At 32.6% G+C, this 23,868-nt stretch overlaps 1 protein-coding gene across 1 annotated transcript in view; it reads left to right on the top strand.

Moving 5' to 3' along the window:
- Positions 1 to 208: 208 nt before the first annotated feature.
- LOC129220818 (DNA-dependent protein kinase catalytic subunit-like) overlaps positions 209 to 23,868 on the top strand; it is a gene marked incomplete at its 5' end in the record, with an annotated part of 269,314 nt that continues 245,654 nt past the window's right edge. The window contains 7 exons of the mRNA XM_054855249.1: positions 209 to 325; positions 3,191 to 3,265; positions 4,300 to 4,408; positions 8,354 to 8,466; positions 9,769 to 9,868; positions 11,553 to 11,645; positions 15,138 to 15,295. Of these exons, the coding sequence (XP_054711224.1) occupies positions 209 to 325; positions 3,191 to 3,265; positions 4,300 to 4,408; positions 8,354 to 8,466; positions 9,769 to 9,868; positions 11,553 to 11,645; positions 15,138 to 15,295 (765 nt within the window). The remainder of the gene's footprint in view (positions 326 to 3,190; positions 3,266 to 4,299; positions 4,409 to 8,353; positions 8,467 to 9,768; positions 9,869 to 11,552; positions 11,646 to 15,137; positions 15,296 to 23,868) is intronic.

Below are 23,868 nucleotides of genomic sequence, written 5' to 3'. Positions count from 1 at the left end.
GCCAGCTGATCATTGCAGGCTGCTGTTAATAACATACGACTGAAATCCTTACATAAATAGCTCCATAATAGCATTTTATGTGTTCTAACATGGTGTTTTGTTCATAAAATGTTGAGAAAATCTTAATATCTTATGTGTATAGCAACATTAGTACTAAACAAAACAGGCACAACTTCAAGAAATAAAATTTATCTTATTTATGATTCTGAATCATATTTTAATTTATTTTCAGATCAAAGCAATAAAGCTGGAATGCTTTACCTTTTTGGATGATATCATTGACCTCAGCGGTTGTCATGTGCAAGAGTATGGATCTCAAATAGAAGTAATTTTATTTTTGCTAAGATTCTTTATAGTTTAATGTTTTGGATGTTGCAATAGACTCTCAATTATGCAAAATGAACAAAAAATGAAAAATTATGCATAACAAATACTCTTTCTAAACCATTATTTTTTTCTTATTGAAAGAATTGCTATATTCAAAAGTATACCTTTAAATTATTACCTGAAACAAGAAAGTAATTTTTTTGTTTTTCAGTAGCCTTTGCCTAATTGATCTGTTAATTTCTAAGGAATAATTTTACTGTCTTAACGTGACTATAGTGATCAAAAAGTTTTAATAGATGCTCCAAACAATGACACTCTACTCCATTTAGATATGTTACACAATCGGGTACAATACAATTTATTCAAAGAACAAATACATGTAGTGATAAAAAATTGAAAATTCCTGTTTAGTTTTGGGGGATACTGCAGCGAGCCACACTTCCTGAATCTGTTAATGTACTGCATGTTCTAGTGGTCGTTAGTGGCGTGCGTGAATTATACTTGATCTGACAAAAGACTTCAAATTCAAAATTATCTTCACTTATTTTCTTTAATACACATGGCTAACTTGACATATAAGTTATTAAGTGAGATATGATCGCCACACTATTCATTTTAATTCATTTGGTATCCCAATACTCAGAAAATTTTTTATGTGACTCACCGTCATATTTCACAGAGGTTGGAGGCCTCAGGACGAGATTCAAGGTTTCATTTACTCACGAAAACCATCATCGCAGGTCTTCACATCGGAAGAGGCGTCCAAATGCAAACTTCGTTGCATAATGAAAGGGACGCCACGAAAGCGGTTGCCAAAGCACACAAACTTCCGAGGGAGAGCAGGAAACTGTAAAGACCAAAACCGAGGAAAACAACATGTGCAGTTGTGCCTACAGGAAGGAAAGGGACAGAATGATGACATGCGTTGTGTATTGAAACAACAGCCATTGCATATGCGTATCCTTTAAATTTTCTTGGCAGATCTTAGTAAAATGCATTACAAAACCTAAGAAGTTACCCCAGTATTCAGCAAAAACAAATTCATGCTAGAAAAAAAATCATGGACTTTCTACTGCTGGTCCTAAACATCCTTGCTTATGCAATGTGCACCGAAACTAGTTAGTGTATTTTGTCCTAGCAAAAAAAAGTGTGTTAGTAAGTTACATAGAGCTACCAAAATATTCTAACTTATAAAACTGACGACAAAATTCAGCAAGGTTGAAGTAATTTGACTAGTTTGCTGGAAGCAGCTGTTATTTTCAATTTAGTGAATTTTCAAGAGGTCTAAGGACAGGACCGGGGTGCTTACGAGGGTCCATGAAAACTTGCATGTACACTGCTTGTTCCATTGATTTTTTTTTTTTTTGAGGAGGGAAGGAGGGAAATTTGAGAGAGTTTTTGATGGCATTTGGGGGGAGGGGTGTTGCCATTGCCCTTGGGGGAGGGATGCGCACTAGAAATGAGTTCGGGCTCATTTTAGAGAGCCCGAGCCCGCCCAAGCCCAGGTGATATTGTCTCTTGCCAAAATCCGAGCATGAGGAAAACTTTCTTGTATTAAAAACCTTTTACAGTCTGACATGATTTTATGAAATGAACAACAAAATATGGGTACTTATATTTCAACTTTAATTGGTTCATAATGTTTTTATATATATATATATATTTTTTTTTAAATCTCCCTTTTAATAAAAAATATAATGTTTAATATTCTTCATCAACAGAAGTTTCTAAATTTTCTTAAAATGCTCCACTTCAAATGCATTACTGTGTGACATGTTGTAATAGTAATTGCAAAAAAAAAAAAAAGTATTATAAATGAGCGTTAATGTGTTTTCTGTTTTTTTTTTTGGTTAAATTTTCACATTGATTGAACTGAGTTAAATGTTCGTTTTTTTTTTCCTCGCAGCATGATAATGTTTTTTGCTTTGAATTTGTTTGGAGATTGACGATTGAATGTCTTAGCTAGTGTCCGAGCCCGCCCGAGCTCAAAACTTATTTTTGGTTCTAGAGCCCGAGCACGCTCAGGGCTTAGGCTGTCAGGCCCGGGCTGAGCCTGTCTCATTTCTAATGGCCACCCTTGCTAATGATATGAATTGGAGATTTATAAATTGAGTATGATCAGTTTGATTTGACTCGGATGCAGTTTCTGGGTATCTATTTTGTAATTGTATTTATAAAAAGTATTAAATTAATCAGTTTGTAAGTGCATCCATACATGTTTTGAAGAAAATCTAGTAAAAAAAGACTATCTTGAAACTTGATATAGAAAATAAGGGATATTCATATGAGCAGAGCTCAAGAAATATGGTTGTCTGGTTGCCTCAGCCACGAATATATTTTAACTGCCAGGTTATGTTTTCAGCTTTTTAAAAGTGACACTACATTTAAAAAAATGTTTTTATGACCCCCCCCCCCCCTCCCGGAATTTCAATCTTAAGTTTGCACGACATAAGGCTCGACAGACATGTGTCTTAAAGATGTTCTGTTACGCCACTGGTTCATTTCCAGCTTCTTTATAGTTTCAGAAAATTTTACTCGAGTTCACTCCCCTTGGTTCTCTGGTTAGACCAACAAAACCTGTTTTTATCATGTTTTGCATGTACTGTACTCTGTGATCTATTTTCACTTGTATTAAGTATTATATGACATTTATGAAAGAATTTTAGTTTTTAAAATTGAATAAAATTTTCAATCAAAAATAAAAATGGGAAGGGGAGAAACCTTCCCATTACTGGCTAACCTACAAGTTAATTTTCAACTTCCTGAAACTATGGGTATGAAAACCACTTGCATTTTTGTAGTAAAAATTGCTACAATTTGTTTAGTGATGCTATCTTTGTTCATTTTACATTTTGTTTTGAAGGAGGTGTGTATTTTTTATCTTAAAAGAGATGTTGGAGCCGATGTGAAAAAGGCAAGCCTTGTAACTCTGTCAAAGGTATTTAAATTCAAATTTGATTGGTTTTGAGCATTAATTTGAATTATTGAAACTTCATTCAAGTTTAATAAATTTTGTTGATTGAAATAGTTATTAGTTATTGTAGAAATGATGATTCTGTTTATATCTAAAGGTTATTACTACGGTACTACAGCTGTATTACAAACGATTATTTTTTTGCTGATTACAGAAATAGAATTTTAAAAGTTGACCTGCCTAGTCATTGCAACCTCAGTTGGAATGAATGTTGCTTAAAACTTGATCAAATCAATGATTTGCCATAATTCAGATGAAAACCTTATGGAATTTAAAAACATACATTTATCTGGCTAACAGTTCAAATTTTTAACTCGGTTACTTTTGCCTTTTGTTATAATAACTTGTATTTTAGTGGAGAGATTGGTAGAAATGGTTATTAACAGAGATTAAACTATTTTTTAAATGGGTGAAAGACTCCCTTCTGAGTTTATGTCTACTGGGGTATCAAATTTTTGGCTTATATACATATATATATATATTTAAAAAAAAAAAAAAATACCAAGTTAACATTTTTTAATTCCTCAGTCTAAAATCTAAACATTTTAATCAAAGGTATTTAGGTGTATTTTAACAATCCTGGATTTTGTAAAAGGTTAGTTTTTACAATCCTAAATTTTTGGCAGGATGATTTTTGTTTTAGGGTTGACTTTTTCAATAACTATTTGGAATATTAATGTTTTTTTCACCTCAAATTTGCTGAAACATTAATTTTTTCATATATTTTGTCCCGCAACCTTGCAGTTTTTGTAAATATCTGTATTTCTTGAAAAACTTTGTTTTGTTTATAGAACCAATATTATTACTAACAGTCACAAAAAAAAAAAAAAAAAAAAAAAAAAAAAAAAAAAAAAAATCATAAAATTTTAACTTTCAACCATTAACATTTTGAACCATTTTACAGATTTTTTAATGTTGATGGAAGAATGAAAATTTTCAATAGTAAAGGAAGAAAATATGTATGTTCATTTATTTTTATTTCTTTATTTATATTTCAGGTTTTAGAAACATGTCGTGGTTACCAAGGTGAAAAGAAAATCAATGTTAAACAACTGATGGAAGACTTGTTTTTCCAACTTAGTTTAGGGAGCAAATTGACTGCTAAAGGTTTTTAATTTTTCCTTATTCACTTAAAATTTAAATCTGTACATCATGCATAATTGCTTAGAACTCATCTTTTGCCTGTGCTCGAAATAAAGTGATGATGCAGAACCTGATTTCTAGAGTATATTGGGGACAACTGTTGAAGGATAACAACAAATGAACAAAGAATTTCAGATTTTAACAAATCTTTGTGCATTCGTCGATTTTTAAATCAGCTTGTTATGTTTTAGAGCAGTGGCCGCAAACTTATGAAGCCACAAAACAACCATGCCATTTAAAAGCAATTCAGCAAGTTACTCTTTGCCTCAATAAAAATAAGCATTTAAAATCTCAATCACATTTTAGGTGTCAGAAAACACTAGTGCGCTGCAGTATTGACAGTTGTCATCTTTTTATATTCATTTGCATTTTTGCCAACAATATTTTTTCCAGTTTCGTTCTGTGTCACTCTTTGTTCAGTGCAAATAGTATTAGCAGAGGTATATTCCATATAGGCTGTATAATCCCAAACATTTTTTAGACATAGCCTATTCCCTCAAACTTCAAAAAAAAAAAAAAAATTATAATTCAGATTATATCATCGCATTTTTAATTTTTCCTGAATGCAAAAATAATACTTTTAGGGTAACCACAGATTCCCACAAGTAACCTTATTTTTTGATATTTCTTAACATTTAATAAATCAACCCCTTTTGAAAATACGCAAGTCCAAAATCGTTTGCTTACCTTTACTTAATCAAAAGGAATAGTGAGTATAGTGGTAGTTAATTTTCAAAATATAAGAAAAATATAAAACTTTAATTTTTTAATATTTTTTTCTTCTCCCTGGAAAACCTGGAAATCTGTCACCCTTGGGTTACACCCTCAAGAATTTCTGGATATATTATGTATATGATCGCATACACATTAGGGTGATTCAAAAAAAGTTTTTTTCAGCTAGAGTCCAGGACCCCCTATTATTTTAGACTTACTAATAGTATTATGCTGTAAAAGTTTTAGCTTACTGGAATTTTAAGAGGGTGCGCAATGACCCCTTAATTTAACATTAGCCGTAGCATAGAAAATCCCACAAATTTAAAAACATTTTCTTTCCCTAGCTATTTTTTTGTAAATATTTATTTTATTGCAACATATATGCATATTAATAGTGTATTTAATAATATGTAGCATTGTTTTTTCAGTTCAATGTATTTTTTCCCCCTCCCCATACTTATAAAGCTTGGGAGAGGGGGTTGAGCACCCGCTTTCAGTTGAAATAGGAAACTAAAATTCTTCCAGTATATTACTATCCACAAGTCTAAAAATATTGAGGGGTGCCCTGTTATCTAGGAGAAACTTTTTTTTTTTACATGTATTTTTGAACCACCCTAATACACATATTGTGCATAGTGGAATACTGAGAGTATTCCCTCAGAAAAGTTGATGGGAACACCACTGAGTATTAGCAAGTCAACTGTCAATAGATGCCAAGGAATTTATACGTCATGAAAATAGTGGATATTAGGGCTGTGCGATGCATGACCAAAAATCGGTGTGTATCCTACATTGTTAAACAAGTTTAGAATTTTTCTTTAAACTGATGCATTCATACTGCTCGGATGTACGGACACCGGTCCAGGGTTGCTGCTGTTTTAATCTCTAATTTTTTCACACTAATGTTAAATCAGCAGTGCGTCAGTCCAATCTGGTTTAACAATGAAGATGCAAAGAGTTAGACCTTCATAAAACTTGAAATTTATGCAATTTTGAGAAGCAACTCATTCCTGTTTTTGTGGCATAACTAGAGATGTAAAATTTCCGAAAATTTTGAAATGGTGGAAAAATTGGAAAAAAAATGGAAATTTTGATTTTTTTATGAATAAAATTAGGGTGTCTTAATAGCTCTGTGTTTCTTGGAACATATACTGGGTTAAGCATTAGGAAATATATGTTATCCACACATCTGCTTGACAGTAATACACATAAAGGTAAGATTAATTAGAAAAAAAGAAAACTTTTTGTTTTATAACTGAGAGCTTTCATGATCAAACACCAGACACCAGAAATAAGTCAAGTCGTCATTCAACCAATAATATTGGGTGAGGTGTGTCTAATCGTAACAATTACATTTTCTATTTTAGATTGCCTTTGAAACTTGATGTATTAATTGAAATTTTCGACTTTCAAACATGATTATTATTATATTCAGTAAGTTACCACCCATTAGCCAGGGCTAAGGCAGAAATACATGAACTGCACCGCCAGCTCAGTCATTTCCAGCCGAGGACTGCAGTTTCATGCTTATTAGCACTCATCAGCCCGGCATAGGAAAGTGACTGAGCTGGAGATGGAAAAACCTCTTAAGGAAGCCAGAAAAACTGCAGTCCTCGGCTGGAAATGACTGAGCTGGCGGTGTGTTCATGTATGATTATTATTATTTTTTTTTTTTTGAAAGAAAAATAATACAATGTTACTTTACTGTCTGAAAATGAAAGCTATTGAGTTTTGATTTTTTCCAATCCAGTCTCAGACCAAATCAAAAACTAAATTTGTGTTTCTTAAGCTGAACCAAAACTACAGTTTCAGTTTATTCATACGACCGTGCTAAGCACAGTAGTAAAAGTAGTCATACCAGCACTTTTGAACAAATTTGAGTTATTATTACCAAGTTGTTCTCTGTTTTGTATTTTACTTAATAAATAAGATGTTTTAGGCTCATTTGATCAAGAACTATTGTTTTGAAAAAAAAAGACATCTGAATCAAATATAGGGAAGAGCCACACTTTAAAATACAATATCTCAGCTTGAGCACAACTGCAAATTCCCCTTTTTTGCTTAGCATGGCAGTATACAGGGTGCGGCAAAAAAAAAAAATCGGACAAAAATTATATCATCGAATGGAAGAAAGGTAATTTCATCTTAATGAGTGCCGAATTTATTTTTGTTTCTCACTTTATTAGAAAATAATTTGCAATATATTACCTAGTTTATGTATTGTTTTTCGGTTTTCTTACAATTTTAAGCAAAATACCTGCTATTTTAAGTTGTTTCACCAAGTAGAACGACAGTTCGTTTGCTTGTTGTCCCTCGACAAACAGTATTTGAAATGGCATGCCGTTTCAAAAAGTTTTGAATGGAATGCATGACTTTGCACCCATTTACTCACATCTTTTTGCATTGAAAAAACAGGCTCATTGCAAGCTCAAAACTCATCTTCAATATTTTTCACTAATTTGCACTTTAAGCACTGCTTTATAATGTAAATAATTTGTTTCTGGTGCATTGGAGATCATTATTAGTTCATTGATTTTTTTTTTCAAAACAAGTCAATTCTTTTTTGTTGCACTTTGTTTGTGATTGTAAAAACAATCCCAAGTTCTAGTGTAGTACAGTAGAATGTCAAAAATCTAAACATCAAAAATCTATAACCTCAAAAATCCGAACGCATTCTCATGAAGTTTTAATAAGCAGCTGGACAATTGCTAAGGAATAGCCGAGTGGAAATCAGGTTTTCCTTGCAAGAATTAATTCAAGTATCTGTGTCTGAAGTCTGTCTGTTCAGAATTTCATTCAATTTTCTTTGTTTAATTACTGCATAATAATTCCTCACGGAGTACGTACAATACTATAAATATTTTTTATTTTTCCTTTATATTCAGTAAACAGTAAGTGTTATTTTTTTTAAAAAAATGCAGTTATATATTGTAGCTTTATGTACTGTTTTGTATTTTATAACTACATGTTATCCGCAAACCTTGAAAGTCATGGATTTCGATCAAAATTAGTCATGGAAAGTCATAATTAAAAAAAAAAGCTCAAAAATTATGAAAGTTTATAACAGGATTTCAATCTGGGATTGTTATATGGGATTGTTGCATAAATAAAGGAAAAACTCAGAGTTGTTATTATTAGTTAGTAAAATAAATTTTCATTTTTAGTAAACAGACATCCTTTATGCTTGTATTTCAGTTAAAGAAGAGGTATTATGTGTCATAGGAATTATTGCTCATTATTATCCAGAAGAATTCATTAATTATCAAGAAAGAGTATTGTCTGTATTTCTGCAAGAATTAAAAATTCAGGTAGTATTTTATGTCCTATTACTTCAAGGCTTTTTTCCAATTGAGTTAAACATTTAAGAATCATTTCTTAAGAAAGTTAAATTTTGACAAGTATTTTGATTATTTCAAAATAATATCGATTATTAAAGTCTGTTCTAGACTGTCTGTCCAAAAATCTCTGACTTGCTTGCCTGTCTGAAGTCGAGATAAGTCATATGGTATTAAGAATATCCAGAGGAAGCCATTCTGCATAGCCTTATCAATTTAGACTGTTATGCACTGGAAATACTAATTAAAAATACATAGTTTTAAACTCAGGGCATTTATGGGCTGACACCTAGCTTGTTGTCAAATCTAGTGAGATTTTGCCAAGTTCTTTGTGATTGTGAAAGCGCTTTTAATATGATTTATTTGATTTTGAAATTAGTGTAGATATAGCACAGCAGTAAAAAAGACTGAGAAGTAAGATAATGTGGTTAAGTCAGTAAGGGCCCAAAAAGCAGCGTCTGTACACACATAGGCAAAACAGAAAAGTTTTTAACTTATAGAAGGGTCATTTTATATAAAATCAACAAATTTTCAGAATTTTTCGTGCTGCACTATTTTTGATTTTGATGAAATTTAGTAGGTAATATTCTGTATTTTCTGTACTCTCAAAGTGTTTTATTTCTCTCCTTGAAAAAAAAAAATTATTTCTGAGATTTAACTAATTTTTTTCTTTTTAAAATGACTACAATTTGCCTTTTTCATCTTTTTTCTAAAAGCTCTAGCAAATTTATCTAAATTATTACAAAAATCAAACAAGGCTTATTGTAAAGATGAAAGAATTTTGAAAATGAAACTTTTATTTGTGTATAAAAAGAAACGACTTAGGTTTAGCCAACTAAAACTTTCCAGGGTCAAATTGTGCTTCAAAAAGTGCCGTTTCGTCATTTTGAGTGTTAAAGAGTCAATGAGGGACTAAATGTTGGATTCTGTTGCACATATTTATGCATACTAGAAGCGCAGAAAAAAAAGGGCTGATACTGTTAGTCCTTCATTATAAAAAAGTTGCTTGAACTTAAGAAAGTTAAAATCATTTCATCAAAATCAAAAATGGTGAGGCGCAGCCCAATTGTTGGTTTAATATGGGAGGACCCAAAAATGAAATTATGCTGATTTACAGTACAGCTTGGTGCCTGAAAACACATTTATTTCAATCACTAATGTCTGGTTTTCATGAATAATAGCTATTTATCATACGGATCAAAAGATACCTGCAAATAACCTTTGTTTTTTCTATAACTGAAAATTATAATTTTCTTTTTTTTTTTTTTTTTATAGATGAATGCAAAAGTAAAAGCCCCTATATATAGTACTGTTGCTGGGTGCTTGTTTGGTTTAAAGGAATACCTGTACAATTTTCCTGTCCTTTATTCTGAAGGTAAGTTGTTAATTGAGGGAAGATGTGGACTTTTCTTTCAAACAAATATTTATTAGTGGTTTTATTGCAATAATATTGTTTTCAAACTTGTTGTAAAGCGTCTTGACGTTTGACAACTTTAAACTCTGAATTCTTCAATCTTTTTTTCCCCCCTTGTTTGCTTCACTTATAAGTGAACAAAATAATTTGTTCTGAAATAATTCAACTTTAGCAGATGTAAAACGTTTGATCATATTAGTAACAAAGTACAACTTAAATGTATTTATATAAATTTTAACTTCTTAAAAGATTAGTATCATCAAAGCCTAAAATTCAGGGAGGATTGAAACATTTTCACATCCTCTGCTTTAAAATTATCTTAATGGGACCTTTTAGCCTGTTTGAAAGAATTTTAAGAAGCAGAAATCCACTTTTTTTTGAGTAATGTACAAAGTTAGATATTCAGTGGTGCAGTCAGGGGGGAGGATTTGAGGTCAACTCCCCTCCCCCGAAATCCTTGATTTTAACCCATATATCCAATCCTAGTACGTTAGTTAATATACATATGAGCAGTTTTGACCAAAAACTCCACCCAGAAGGTAATTTCTGGCTGCACTACTGCTGATATTATTTACATTTTTTGGATACGAGGTTCATATTGATATTTTCTATGATAGATTGCATGTATCTCTAAAAGCATTTGTAAAAAGATAATGTTTCCCCTTCGTGTATTTCATTTGCAGCACATGAGTAGTAAAATGTGCAATCTTTTTTGCATACCTAACAGAAATAGGAATTTTCCTTTTCTCGAAATATATTTGTTATTCAAACCTAATGTTTTGAGTACTTTATTACATGTGTGGAGACAAATCACTCAGAAATTTTTAATACTTATGTTCTTGTTTTGATGCCCTTAAAGGACCCAATGGCTCAAGAAATTGAAAAAAAAAAAAAAAAAAAAAAAAAAACTAGCGTTAAGACTTATTAATGTTGCAAATATACACTGCTGGCCTCTGGGGAGGAACCCTACAGATTTTGTTGCAGGAGGGCCCAAAATTTATACATCTGGGCCTGGATTCCAACTATTTAGAAATAAACCCATTTTGTAAAAATTGTACCAGTTAAAACAATCTCACTCTTCCCATTAATTCCATGTTCAATTCTGATTGAATTGTTTTGTTACCTACTGATTTCTGACTGTTCAATTTTATTTTTTGCAATGGTGTTTTCATAAAAGTTGTAATAGTGCTTTTTTTTAGATATCAATATTCCCCTCTAATGGTTAATTTAAGTTCATTAACTACAAACTACAAGTATCTATAGTTGGGGCAATCCTAACCTGGTAGCGTTGTAATGCTGTGGTTATGATTTGCGTAGCCTTGACAATGCTGCCAAGTTGGGTTTTCTCAACTGTCTAGTGAAAGGGATCCGCCCTGAATTTTGGTTCATGAAAGGGTTCCGCTGGCTATTAAGTTTAAGAAGCTCTGATCTACTATATATTATATAGAAAACTTATTCAGAAAATCAAAAGTACAGTAATATTTTCTGAAACTCAGTCACTTTACTTAACTATTTTAAGAATTTCTTTACGTAAAATTATCATTTGAGTATTTAAAATGTTTGTATTTAAGAAATAGATGGAATAAAAGATTGTAAAAGTGTCCATTGTTATATCTATCTATCTATGAGCATGTTTTTTTTTTAGAAACTGAAAAATCTTTTTTCATCTTTGATATTGCAAGGAAAATTATTCGTGATGTTGATGTATTTTCTGTGAAAACTACATCAGTGTGCAGAGGTAAGCTTTTTTGAAAAGAAATATTCAAGCTGAGGAATGTTTAATTTTTTGTATCTTTCAAATCACTTAGTATGTGTACTTTTTCTACATTCAAAATTTATTTCAAAGGTTAGCATTTATTTTCTTCAAAAGTTCAATTGCTTTGCAATTTTATTATTTCAAAACCTGTGCACTATTGTTTTAGCTCAAAAAAAAAAAAAAAAAAAAAAAAAAAAAAAAAAAAAAAACCCTCTTACACAGTAAAATACTATTATTGTGAATACCAATACAATGAAATATCCATTATAGCTGTTCAGTCTTCTTTTAATAGTCATCTAGATAACATTTAAAAGAAATTTCATCTTAACAAAATGATGATTTCTCTCAAAAATTCATTACAATAAAACAATATGGTATGGCAAAAACTGTTGTACTATTTTTCTCACTTGACTTATTTTTAACTTTTCAACTATTTCTTGACTTATATATTGAACTATCTTTCTTTTTTCATTTTATCTTCAATTAGATTAACCTTATCTCAAAAGCAATCCCCTTATTTTGTGAATAAGGGGACACTAACACTATGAGAACTGAAAAAGGAGGTGCTCCTAGTACCCTCTGTATTAGCTTAATTTAAAATCTGCATTTGAAACAATAGTCCACTACTGAAACATGAAAATATTGACAATGATTTAAATAACGAGTCAATGTCTCTGAAATTGGGGCAAACCTAACCTGGCAGTGCTGTAATGCTGTGATTAGGATGGACGTAGCATTCACAATGCTGCCAGCATAGTTTTGCCTCTCCTGTAGTGCCCAACGATAAATATGATGATTTGACTGTTGAATATGAGGTAGAATTCGTTTGCAACTCAGTTGAACTCTCTTGGACTTTAAGTTTAAATTTAAAAGATTTTTAAACTGTTGATCACAATGTTTTTACTTGCTTTCCGTAAATGGATATGTATATTGAATGAACAACCTGTTGCTGATGATCACAATTTAGAAATGAGGAAGAAAGTTCTGAAGATTCATTGAAGATGCTCCAAAAGTTACATCAGCTGAAGCTTCAGAAAGTGTCAAAACATTGCACAACTATTTTTCTTTGCAGTATAATGTACCAGATCGGGTCATAAATTACCTTAGATTCAAAAATACTGACAATTATTCAGCATTTATGAATCTGAGCTAACTTAAATTCTTGATAGAAGAAAGACTTTAGGTAGCATACTGGATGATATGTTTAGGTCCTGTTTGACATGGAGTAAAAAAGGTCATCAGATAAACAGGCTTCTGAATGGCTTTCTAGATTTTTTTCCCTCTCTTTTTGAAATGCATAGAAATAATGAAGGTCTTTTTATTGCTGATGAAATGATGTAGCCTTAAAAATGTATAATAAACATACATAAGCACATATTTCTGTATAGAATTGTGCTTCTCCGTTTTAGTAACCAAAGTGTTGCAAAAAAAAAAAAAACAATTTACTTGTTTTCATGTAAAGCTGTTTTGCATTAGTGATTTCCCTCAAAAGTATCACTTAATATACCTTCAGCCAAAATAGATTTTTATGTGCAAATACGAAAGTGACCAGCAACAAGCTCTGAAACCATCTTGGCTGGTCTTAGTCAAGTTATCAATACCTGTTGAATATCAAGAGCCTTCTTGATAAGTGTTGGTGACAGAGACGTGCCATTATGCTTTTATTGTTTGATTGTACCGGAGAAAAACAATTTGGCAATCACAAAATTTTTTAATTTTAAACGGAAATGTGTTTTAGTTATTGAAAATATATATTATTTAAACAAGTGCAAAAAAATGTTTAAAGCAATGGTGAGGGTGATTTTTACCCAACTAATAGCATAAATTCAGCAAATGCCCTTTCACCTGAAAATGGAAGCACTATACTCAAAAGAGGAATTTGAATGAACACTTTCTTGTTACATTAATCAGCAAGAAATGTGTTATATAAATTATAAAAGGAAAAAACAAGGAAATTTTTCAGTACAGGCAAACATTTTTTTAATGCAATTCCAACCTTACTCTCTTCTGGCTACGGCCCTGTGCAAGTGCATGCTGTAATTGAAATAGCAGATTTAAAAAATTAAAAAAAATATATATATTTTACCGGTATTTGATATTTTTAAACCTGTCAGAGGAACAACAATGTTAAACATAAAAACTGAAACATACTTATTTACTTAATATTTTTATCAACAAATATAAACAAACATTGAATATTAGAAATCAGAGTAAAATGAAATAATAACGTTAGAGCCAAGAAATAAAGGTAAAAAGGAGGCGTTATAATATTTCAGTGTAATAATACAACAAAGCATTTTTATGACGAGTGTGTTTACCTGTTATACAGTGTGTCCAAGAAGTCTTTGACACATTTCAAAAATTCGGTCAAAAAAAAAAAAATAATAATAATAATAATAAACGAGATAGAAAGTAAAATTAAATTACATTTATTACCTCATATAGTAAAGTTTTTTTTAAGAGCAAAAATGGCTGCAAAATTGGGTGCAGGAATTTTTAAATCAAGAATTCCCAAACAGGTGGATCCGATGAGATGGTCCCATCCAGTGACCCCCGCTTTCTTTCTTTGGGGGGATTCTTTCTTGACGAATTCTTTGGGGATTCGTCAAAGACACTGTGTATTCCACCAAAGTGCACAACATTTCAGATCTTAAACGTCGCATTACAGCTGCAATCTCACAAGTTACAGAATCAATGCTACAACGAATTTGATCAGAAATTGGTTATAGGATGGATATTCTTCGTGCGACAAAAGGGGCCCACATCGAGGTGCATTGATATGTTTTAAAAAAACTTTACTATATGAGGTAATAAATGTAATTTAATTTTACTTTCTATCTCGTTTATTTTTTTTACCGAATTTTTGAAATGTGTCAAAAGACTTCTCGGACACCCTGTATTATTATATTATATAGTATCACATAATCTTTCTTTTTTTTTGTGTTGAAAATGTCTGTTTTCATTTTTCCATTGCTGTTATTAATACTCAGTATTCCTCTTTTTTTTTGGAGCCAAATTTTGGCATTAAACGATTGATTTTGCAACTGTCTATTGATGATAAAAATGAATTTAAAATAAGTTGAGATCTAATGAGTTAAGCGGCCAACTGTTAAGCTGAAAGATATTTATTATTTGTGCAATTAATACCAAAGAACTCATTTTTATCTTATCAAATACATGTTTTACGAATTTGCATAATAGCACAAAATACCGATATTCCGTTATTGCAATGACTAGATGCCCGTAAATATTTAAACTTATCAAACTCGTAACCCTCGGATTTTTTCTCTTATCTTTGTAGTAAAACAGTAAAAGGCCGTAGAGTTTATGTGTCTAACCTTAGGAAAGTCTGTATTTTTTCAAACTTACTGTGTGTGTACATGTACTGTGATATGTGTTAATTATTCAATAATATCTCAAAAACATGCTTAAGGAACTTAAACCATCTTTTAACAGTCCTTTTTTTTTTTTTAGCTTCTCTTCAATTGCTGGCAGCTCATGCTTCTCAGTTTGGTTTGTTTATTTTTGAAAACAGCACTGAAATATATGATGAACTGATGCAGTGGGTCATATACAAGAATAGAGACATGCAAAAATTAGGCAGAGATGCTACTGTTGCTCTGTTAAAAGTTGTAAGTCCAATTTTGGATTTTGCTTATAATATGGGGTTTTAAATGTAAAAATCACAAATCATTGATGATTTTAATCATACTAGTGTTCGCCCAGTGGTCCAAATTCGACCATATTCATAAATGAATATTTGAGAAAACTTGTATGAATTTAACTATTTCTAACATTTTTATTTCTACTCTTCCTCATGTTTACTGCATATCTGAAAACATACAATTTTTCTATGGACACACAATACCACAGTAATAATTTATTCCCATTTTGCTTTTTATCTGTTAATCTCAACATAAATGGATGAAAGGGAATATTTCGGTAATGGGGTCGTTTCCAAAATTTTCAAAGTATTTTTACTGAAAAAAATGCTTAAAAACAAAGGCTTTAATCTTTTTTAAAATAATTTGAATACATTTAATATTTTTTAATAACTATTTTAATCAGTGCGCAGATTGAAATTAATTTTTTGGCATCAAAACGATAAAATGCCATTTATTTTGATGCCATTAGCGCACAGCGCAAATTATCATAACCCGAAAACGAGGTTGAGAGCAAACCGTAAATATTTAGCGCAGCAATGGAGTCCCGGGCCAAAGTACATCACTTATAACGTCATGAAGACCACACCTTATTTCTAATCTAGGACATTCAAAATAGTTTTAAATAAACGACTGTTGAGAAAATAAAAAAATTTTCTGGCTCAACATTTTTTTTTTCTTATTCTATCTATTTCAGTGACTAAAAGTAGTACTTTTGATTGAAGGAAACAACCCCATTGAGAAATGGGTGTGGTCGACAAATTGCTGGCTAGAATAATTTAATTTTGGATATCATGTTGCTTTGTGCTAACCCTATGCAAGTAAATATTTCCCTACTCTTTGTTTACGTATGCAAAGGAAAAACAAGGAAACAAAAAAATTGACGCCAATGGATAAAAATCACCTATTATCCAATTTAGAAATCTTCTGGTATGAAATGAAGCATCAAAACTCAATTTTTACGTAAAACTTCTGTGTGAACAATGTTACTTACAAAACGTCTACTATTTTTGAGCAAGTTGCTTCTTCGTCATTAGAAATATAAATTTCCAAGTATCAAATGAACGAACTCTACTCGTGGCAACATATAACTGTTCATTCAAAAACACTGGGCGTTGTAATAATAGTATAATTTTTAAAAAAAGGTCGACTTTGTGATTTGTTTATGCTTAAGGGCGGTGATGAACTGATGTCAAACTTTTCAACATTTCACACATGTCATGCTGTTTTTCATAAACGTTCTTATTAAAAAAAAGGCTTGTTGTCACTTTCTCCCCATTGTATGCTCCTCTTGTCATGTCTTTCCTCTCCCTTGTCACAAACTGTTACTATTTCGTGAACCCCACCTTAAAGCGGGACTTCATTCGTGGACAGCCCCTATTTTGTGGCAACCGTATGCAAATATACATTTCTCTACTCTTAGAGAAGCCAAAAATTTGACGCCAATAGTTGAAGAGCGCACGCCAATTTAACAATTATCGAAATCTTCCCGAATGAAATGATCCTGCAAAACTCAGATTATACATAAAACTTCTGCATGAACATTGCTTCTTTTAATAAGTTTAATATTATTGAGTAAGTTGCCTTGACCTCTGCCATTAGAATTATTAAATTCCAAACAGTCAAATGAACGAATCCTACTTGCTACATTAAATATTGTCCATTCAAAAACACTGGACGTCGCAATAATAGTGTAATTTTTTAAAAAATCGCGTTTGTGATTTGTTTACGGTTTAGGGGAAAACTGACAAATGCACTTTTCAAAATTTTTGATTCCTCTCCCTTTTGTCGCAAAGTTTGACACTTCACCATAACCCCTCTTCCCTCTGCCACATATCAAACTGTTTTTCATAAACGTTCTTATCAAAAAAAAGGCTTGATGTCCCATTCTCCCTATTGTATGTTCCTCTTGTCATTTATTTCCTCCGCCTTGTCACGAACGGTTACAATTTAATGAACCTCACCTTAAAGAGGAACTTCATTCGTGGTCAGTTCCTTGCAAATAGACATTTCTGTACTCGTTTTTTACGAATGCAAAAGAAAAATATTTCTCGTCTTGGCATCGGTGCCAAAATGGATAAAGTTCACCAATTTCACAATTATGGAAGTTGTTCTGAGTGAAATGATACCACAAAACTCCCTTAATACGTAAAACTTCTGTACAAACAATATTTTTTGTCAAAGTAGGCATGATCTTGCCGTTAAATATAAAATTTCCAACAGCCAAATGAACGAACTCTACTCACGGCAACATGTAATTGTCCATGCGAAAGCACTGGACGTCATAATAATATACCATATCAAAAGTTTCACTTTGAGATCTGTTTGTGGTGATAGCAAATGTAGGTATTATTAGGAGCTGGAACTGAAAGTCATCCCTCACTCCGTAAAATAATTTATTTAAATAATAAAATCGCAAAAACGTAATCAAAATAAAAATATTTTAAATGCCCGTAGTTACCAAAAAAGCCTCAATAATAAAAACAAATGCAAGTATTTCATTTCTTTATGCTCAAGCAAGAATTGGCAACACCACAATATTATCCAGCACTTTCTTCACGCTAACTATGTCACGTGAAAAAGCAAATAAAAATGAATTTTCACTAACTTTTAATTGCTTCTAGCACTGTTTCTAGTCAACATAGCAGGTTTCAATTTTGGCGCGGTAAACCGGATAAAATGTGTTTTAAATCATTTTTTGCGAGCTTTCCAACCATACCAAGCTCGAAGCATTAAAATGCATTTTTCGTGTAGAAAAAGCGGTTTAAAAAAATGAATTAAAACTTAGAGGCCTTGTCTCTGCCCAATACGTAAAAATTTAACGCATGCAATGCCCACCCGTGATGTCACTTTTACGTATGCAAAAAAACTCGCTAGTCTCTGCCCTTTCTTACCGGACGCAAGAGGCAGCTGCCAAAACGCAAACATACGGTAAATTAACGCCATGATTTTTCTGGCATAAACCCTTTCGTACGTACCTTTAGAGTCAAAACAAAGATGGCTGCTGTATTCGCCGCGCATTGAGTTTTGTGAAACTTGCTGAACTATTGGAACTTATTGAAAGAAAAGTATAGAAGGATCATCACACGCATTGGATATTTTTGATGCAAGGTTTGTCAAACTTTATAAATAGGTCAAATGTTAAGTGATTAACGCCACAGAAGTGAAACATTGCTTTCAGTCCTGCATACATTATTACCAGCTAATTTGCGAGTACATTCTTCGTCATTCTACAAACACATCATTTTTTATTCTTAGCGTTCATTTATATTTATTGATAAGAGTGAAGTAAAAGATCTTGCACCATGGCCCTACGAAATTTGCTGTTGATTTTGTTCATACAGATTAATTATTTTCCGACAGGTAAGTGGGTCATAAACCAAGCAATAAAATAAACAAAATTCTCAAGCTGATCATTTCAGATTTTCAAGAAACTTTCCGAAATCCTACTACTCTCTGACACCTCAAATGTATATAATTTTTTTTTTTAATCTATCGTACACAATTGATAAGTAATTAATGTCTGAGTTTCTTAAACACTATTTTCCTGGCAGTGTTTTGAAATGTTATATACCTAACTCAAGTTGTATGGGAGCTTCAGAGTTGCATAATAGCTCATTAAAAAAAAAAAAAAAAACTGCATGTGCCTTGCTTTGATATGTAACAACACAAATATTTCAAGTAAAAATATTTTTTCACAATTTTAAATTTTGACACTGTCACAAAAATTCAGTTTTTTTTGTAATGTATTATAATGAATGCATCCCAAATGTTCAGAGTGGGCTCGGAACAGTTGCAGCAAATATTGTAGGATAATTTTTGCAAAAAATGGCTTTAAAAAAATCCTAACTAGTGATATGCCGGATATCCGAGGGAAGATAAAGATTTGTATCCTTATCTGTTTTTTACGGATCTTAAACAAATCTTTTACATTCTTTAATTTCAACACATATTTGAATTCTAAATATAGATAGGTATGAAACATTCTTAAATTCTATGTAAGTCAGGTGTTTTGATTTAGTTAAATAAGGAATCATTTCAGAAATTAAAAAAATTAATTTTTAAACCCTGATTCTATTAGGAAAGAGATAAGTTTGACATGTATATTTGTGTGTGTTTGTGGAATCGTAGCCCTCAAACAGATGAAACGATTTGGTTCATTCTTTTTTACGCTCAAAAGGTGACTTGATCGAAAGTGTTCTTAGCTTAGAAAGTGTCTTTGTAACACTAATTACCCAGGGGTGTCCACTTCTTCCCCAAATGCAACAGAGAAAAATACCCCTGAAAACAACCCTCCTAAAATTTTCAATGTCGTAGTCTGACCTTCCCTTGGTGGACACCTATGAATTAATGAAGATATTAATTAAAAACCAACTTAGTGTTTTTCGCAGTTTTAATATTGAGATCTTATATGTGTGTTTAAATATTGGCACTAGTTAAAAGAATGAAATTTTCTGCATTTAATATTTGTTAGGAATTTCCAAGTGGAGGTTATAAGCTTGTTTACATAAAAGTAAATTTTGAGTACAATGTTACACCTTTATACTTGCGAGTAATAAGAATTTCTTTGTTGCTCCATGATTTAAAATTTATCTGCTTTCAGTTTCTAGCGTGTGCTGACCCACAAGAAGTTCTCACGGATCTAGACACTAGTGATCCTTATCCGCAGATCTGAACTTTTAACGATCCGTTACTTCACTAGTTATAACTTAAGTTTTTTTTTTTTTTGAGCTACAGAGCTGTACAATAGCGCATTTTAAAGATAATTTCATGATCTTTCATCTCTGACTTGCAAGTTAAACATTTTTTTATTCCAATAATTTTAAAAAAGTGTACTTTTTAAAATTTTGTTGTAGTCCTACTCTGAAAATTTTTGGCCCTATTCACTAAAATACAGTAAAAATCATGCTCTTTTTTATAAAATGACACTATTTTCATTTTTTTTAATTAAAAAATTTTGGGAAAGAGAATTTTTTCCCGAAAAGTATTTAAATTACACATTTAACTAAAGTGCATGTCTCTTTAAAGTGAGCTATAATACAGCTCTGTAGCTCTCTTAAAGCTTGAATTATAAAATTTTAAGCACTGCCAGCAAGTTAAAAAGAAGTGCTTTTCAACAACTTTCAGAAACTAATTACTAATCAAGTATGAAAGCTTTTTTAAAATTATATACAGTAAAACCCCTCTAATACAGACACTAACAGGAAAAAAATTCTGTTGGTAAAAGAGGGGTGTCCGAAGGGCAGAGGTTTAATAATGTTATTTTCCTTGCAATCGGAGAATAAAACATTGTCTGCATCAGAGTGGTGGCTGTTAGGAGGGATTTTACTGTTACATTTAAGATGTCAGAGAGAAGGGCTTCTGAAACTTTCATGAAAATCTGAGATGGTCAGGTTGAGAATTTTATTTATTTATTTATAGATTTGATATGATCCATTTGCATGTCTCATAATATTAATTTTTGCAAATAAAATAAACAACAATGTTTCTAGGGCCAACCTGCAATACCTTTTACTTCACTCCTATCAATAAATATAAATGAATGCTTGGAATTAAAAATGATGTGTTTGCCGAATGATAAGGTAAATTAGTCTGTAATCCCATAATGATGAAGGAGCAAATGAGCTGGTAATATTGCTGATGGAAAGCAATGTTTCATTGCTGTGAGGTTACTCTGAACATTTTTGGTCAGAAAAAAAAGTTTGACAAACTCTGCATCTAAACTATTCAACACATTGTGTGAGACTCCTGAAATACTTGTCTTTTGATGCATTCCAAATTCCAATATTTCTGCTTCTTCTTGTTGAACACTCAAAGGAGCAAATTCAGCACTCAGCAGCCATCATAGACTTTGCACATAATAGCTGTAAGCTCAGGTACACATATATACTTCCGTAGGAACCCCTCAAGGTACAGTAGGGTCTCATTTCACAATTTTCCATGGGAGGGGGGGGGGGCTAAACTTTCCGAATACTAGCATGGCACCCTACCATGCTCGCACCCTACCATGCTCTGTTGCTTTCTAGTTTCCATAGAACTAGCAGGTATAGATTTGTGCTCGATGCATTTTATATGGAAAAAACAATAAAATGCGTACACAATAATGCCAAATTTGATTGTTCCTGAAATCGAGAGGGTCCCCTTACCACCCAATTGATGAATCTGGAATTCATTTTCTTCACTATACATCATCATTTCCGTAATACGCATCACAAAATTTTACACAGTTGCGGAACCAATAAATGCCAATTTACATTAATGTTCATCGTAGTTTCTTCAATATGCACTTTATTTGTATTCCTTCGGCTGATTTCAAACAAATTTCTTTACTTAAGCTGTCATTTTATTATAAAAAGGAATATTAAAACACATTCTGTACAAACTGCAGTATAATTGTGATGGAATTTTAGAGGGCTCTGCCCCCTGCTCGTTTGGCTCGCCAACCCCTGGTTGCCACCTGTGGGGGCTCAAAGCCACTTGCAGCAGGTGACTAATTAATTATTTTAGGGGTGTCAGGACATCCCTGGATATCCTCATGAATGGAGGCCCCCTAAAGGTTTAGAGGAGTGTTAATGGAAATGGCTTCCCCTAGTTGCGCTGTATCCAATGGTACAGGTAGACACGGCCAATCCGGAGAAGATAGACACAAGAAATAAATAGTTTAGACTAGGGGGCCCCACCCCCCTGCTCACTTTGCACGCCAACCCATTTGCCATCCGCCTCAAAGATTTTATGCTTTTTAGGGTATCATGACATCCTTGGATATCCTCAAGACATAATCAGTACTGGATATCTGGCCCCTCAAGGTTCAAAGGGATGAGACAGGGTGCAATAAATACAGAGATTAACAACCCATATCCAAAGGTGGGGTGTGTTGGTCGGATTGGTAAGGTGTCAGACTCTTAACTCAGTGGTGCCCACCTGGAAGGGGTCATGATACAGACTGTGCCAATAGAATTTCTAAGGGGGGGGGAAGAAAATTGAGAGGTATTTTTTTTGGGGGGGTGCTTTTGCTCTTGGGGGAGGACCCCTGCTTACCCGAAGGGTCCCAGGTCCGATGCCAGCCGGTCAAAGATCTTCCATGTTTGTTAATGGTGACTGGGGCAAGTTAAATATGTCGCAGTCAAAGTCCTTCAAAGAATTAATACCTCTGGGAGTGCTAGACCAGGGATTACTCGTCTTCTGACCTGGATAAAAAAACAGCTGTCTTCAGGTCCCCATCCAACAGTTTAGAATTAAAATGGTAGGTACGGGGAATGCTAGAGTGTGATGTATTCAACAGTACCAGTATTGACTTGGCAGACATTTCCAGTTCAGAGGAGATGCGGTTAGGGACAGGCATTAACAGAAATTGATATTATCGCCTATTAGTTAATCTATTATGCAAATTGTTCTGAATGATGTTTTAATTTTCAAACTACAAATAGAAAGAAATTCACGAAAAAACATTTTAGCAATTATTTTTCTTTTCGTAATTGCATATGTAAAGCCTAATAAATACAAATTAAATTTCATTCATTGGATATTTAAAGAGAGATGGGTTTCTAAACTCCTTGGGCCTGGGTTCAGTTAGCCCCAGCTCCAGATCTACTGACCCGCAGCGCGAGACGGCTCACTATACTAAAGGGGCCCCCGGCTTTCAGTGCCGTAGAACTCCAGTAGGCAGTTAGGGGCTCTGCTAATTTTTTGCCAGGGGGGCCCAAAATTTATAGATCAGAGCCTGGTTGGCACAATCCTTGATCAGGGCCACACAAGGGTGTCACCATCTCAACATGGAAGGGGAGGGCAGGAGAGTCCCAATGCAAAGTCGTTGTGACCTCCCAAAATTTTCCTTATTTGACAAATTTTTTTGCCGATTCAGCAAAATTAGGAGTTCTATTAGCCAAAATTATCCTCATTCAGCGATAATATTTGTGGCATTCTATTCGGCAAATAATTGAAGACTTTTTTCCTCCCAAAGATTTAAGTTCAGTGTCCTCTTGGGCAGGGCCATAATTTGGGCAATTTGGGGACTGGTCTTTTAAGCCCCCCTCCTCCCCCCAAGATTTTGGAAGCAATGTAATTCTAAAATGATAGCAGTATTAACTCAACACCAATAATTTTTCTTTTTTAATGGACTTGGAAGAAGATGTATACACTTTCAAACTCATTGACAAATGCCCCCCTTGCCCCCCCCCTCCGGTAGATATGTCCATGGTGCCAGAAGTGCCTGTTTTTTAAATATTATAGTGTTAAAGCTGTTTTGATAATTTACAAAACAATTCAAAATAATGTTTCAAAGAATGATATTTCGCTACATTAGGAATATTTTTTAATTTCATTATCATATTGACAGATCAGTGAAGAAATATTAAAAATGAATTTAATTAGAACCTTCCATTGCTTTGTTTTCTTTGCTAGTTGATATTTTAATTTTTAGGAACTTGTTACTGAATGCTCCAAAAAAAAAATGGTAAAAACTCCAACAAAAATGCTCTTTTTTATTATCATTATGATTCTTAGGTCATAAGGTTCTTCTTTTGTGCCCCTTTTTTTCTGATTTG

The sequence above is a fragment of the Uloborus diversus genome, chromosome 4, assembly GCF_026930045.1.
Source record: "Uloborus diversus isolate 005 chromosome 4, Udiv.v.3.1, whole genome shotgun sequence".
Taxonomy (NCBI): domain Eukaryota; kingdom Metazoa; phylum Arthropoda; class Arachnida; order Araneae; family Uloboridae; genus Uloborus; species Uloborus diversus.
Note: the sequence above shows the minus strand (reverse complement) of the source record. Positions and strands in the feature narration are given on the sequence as shown.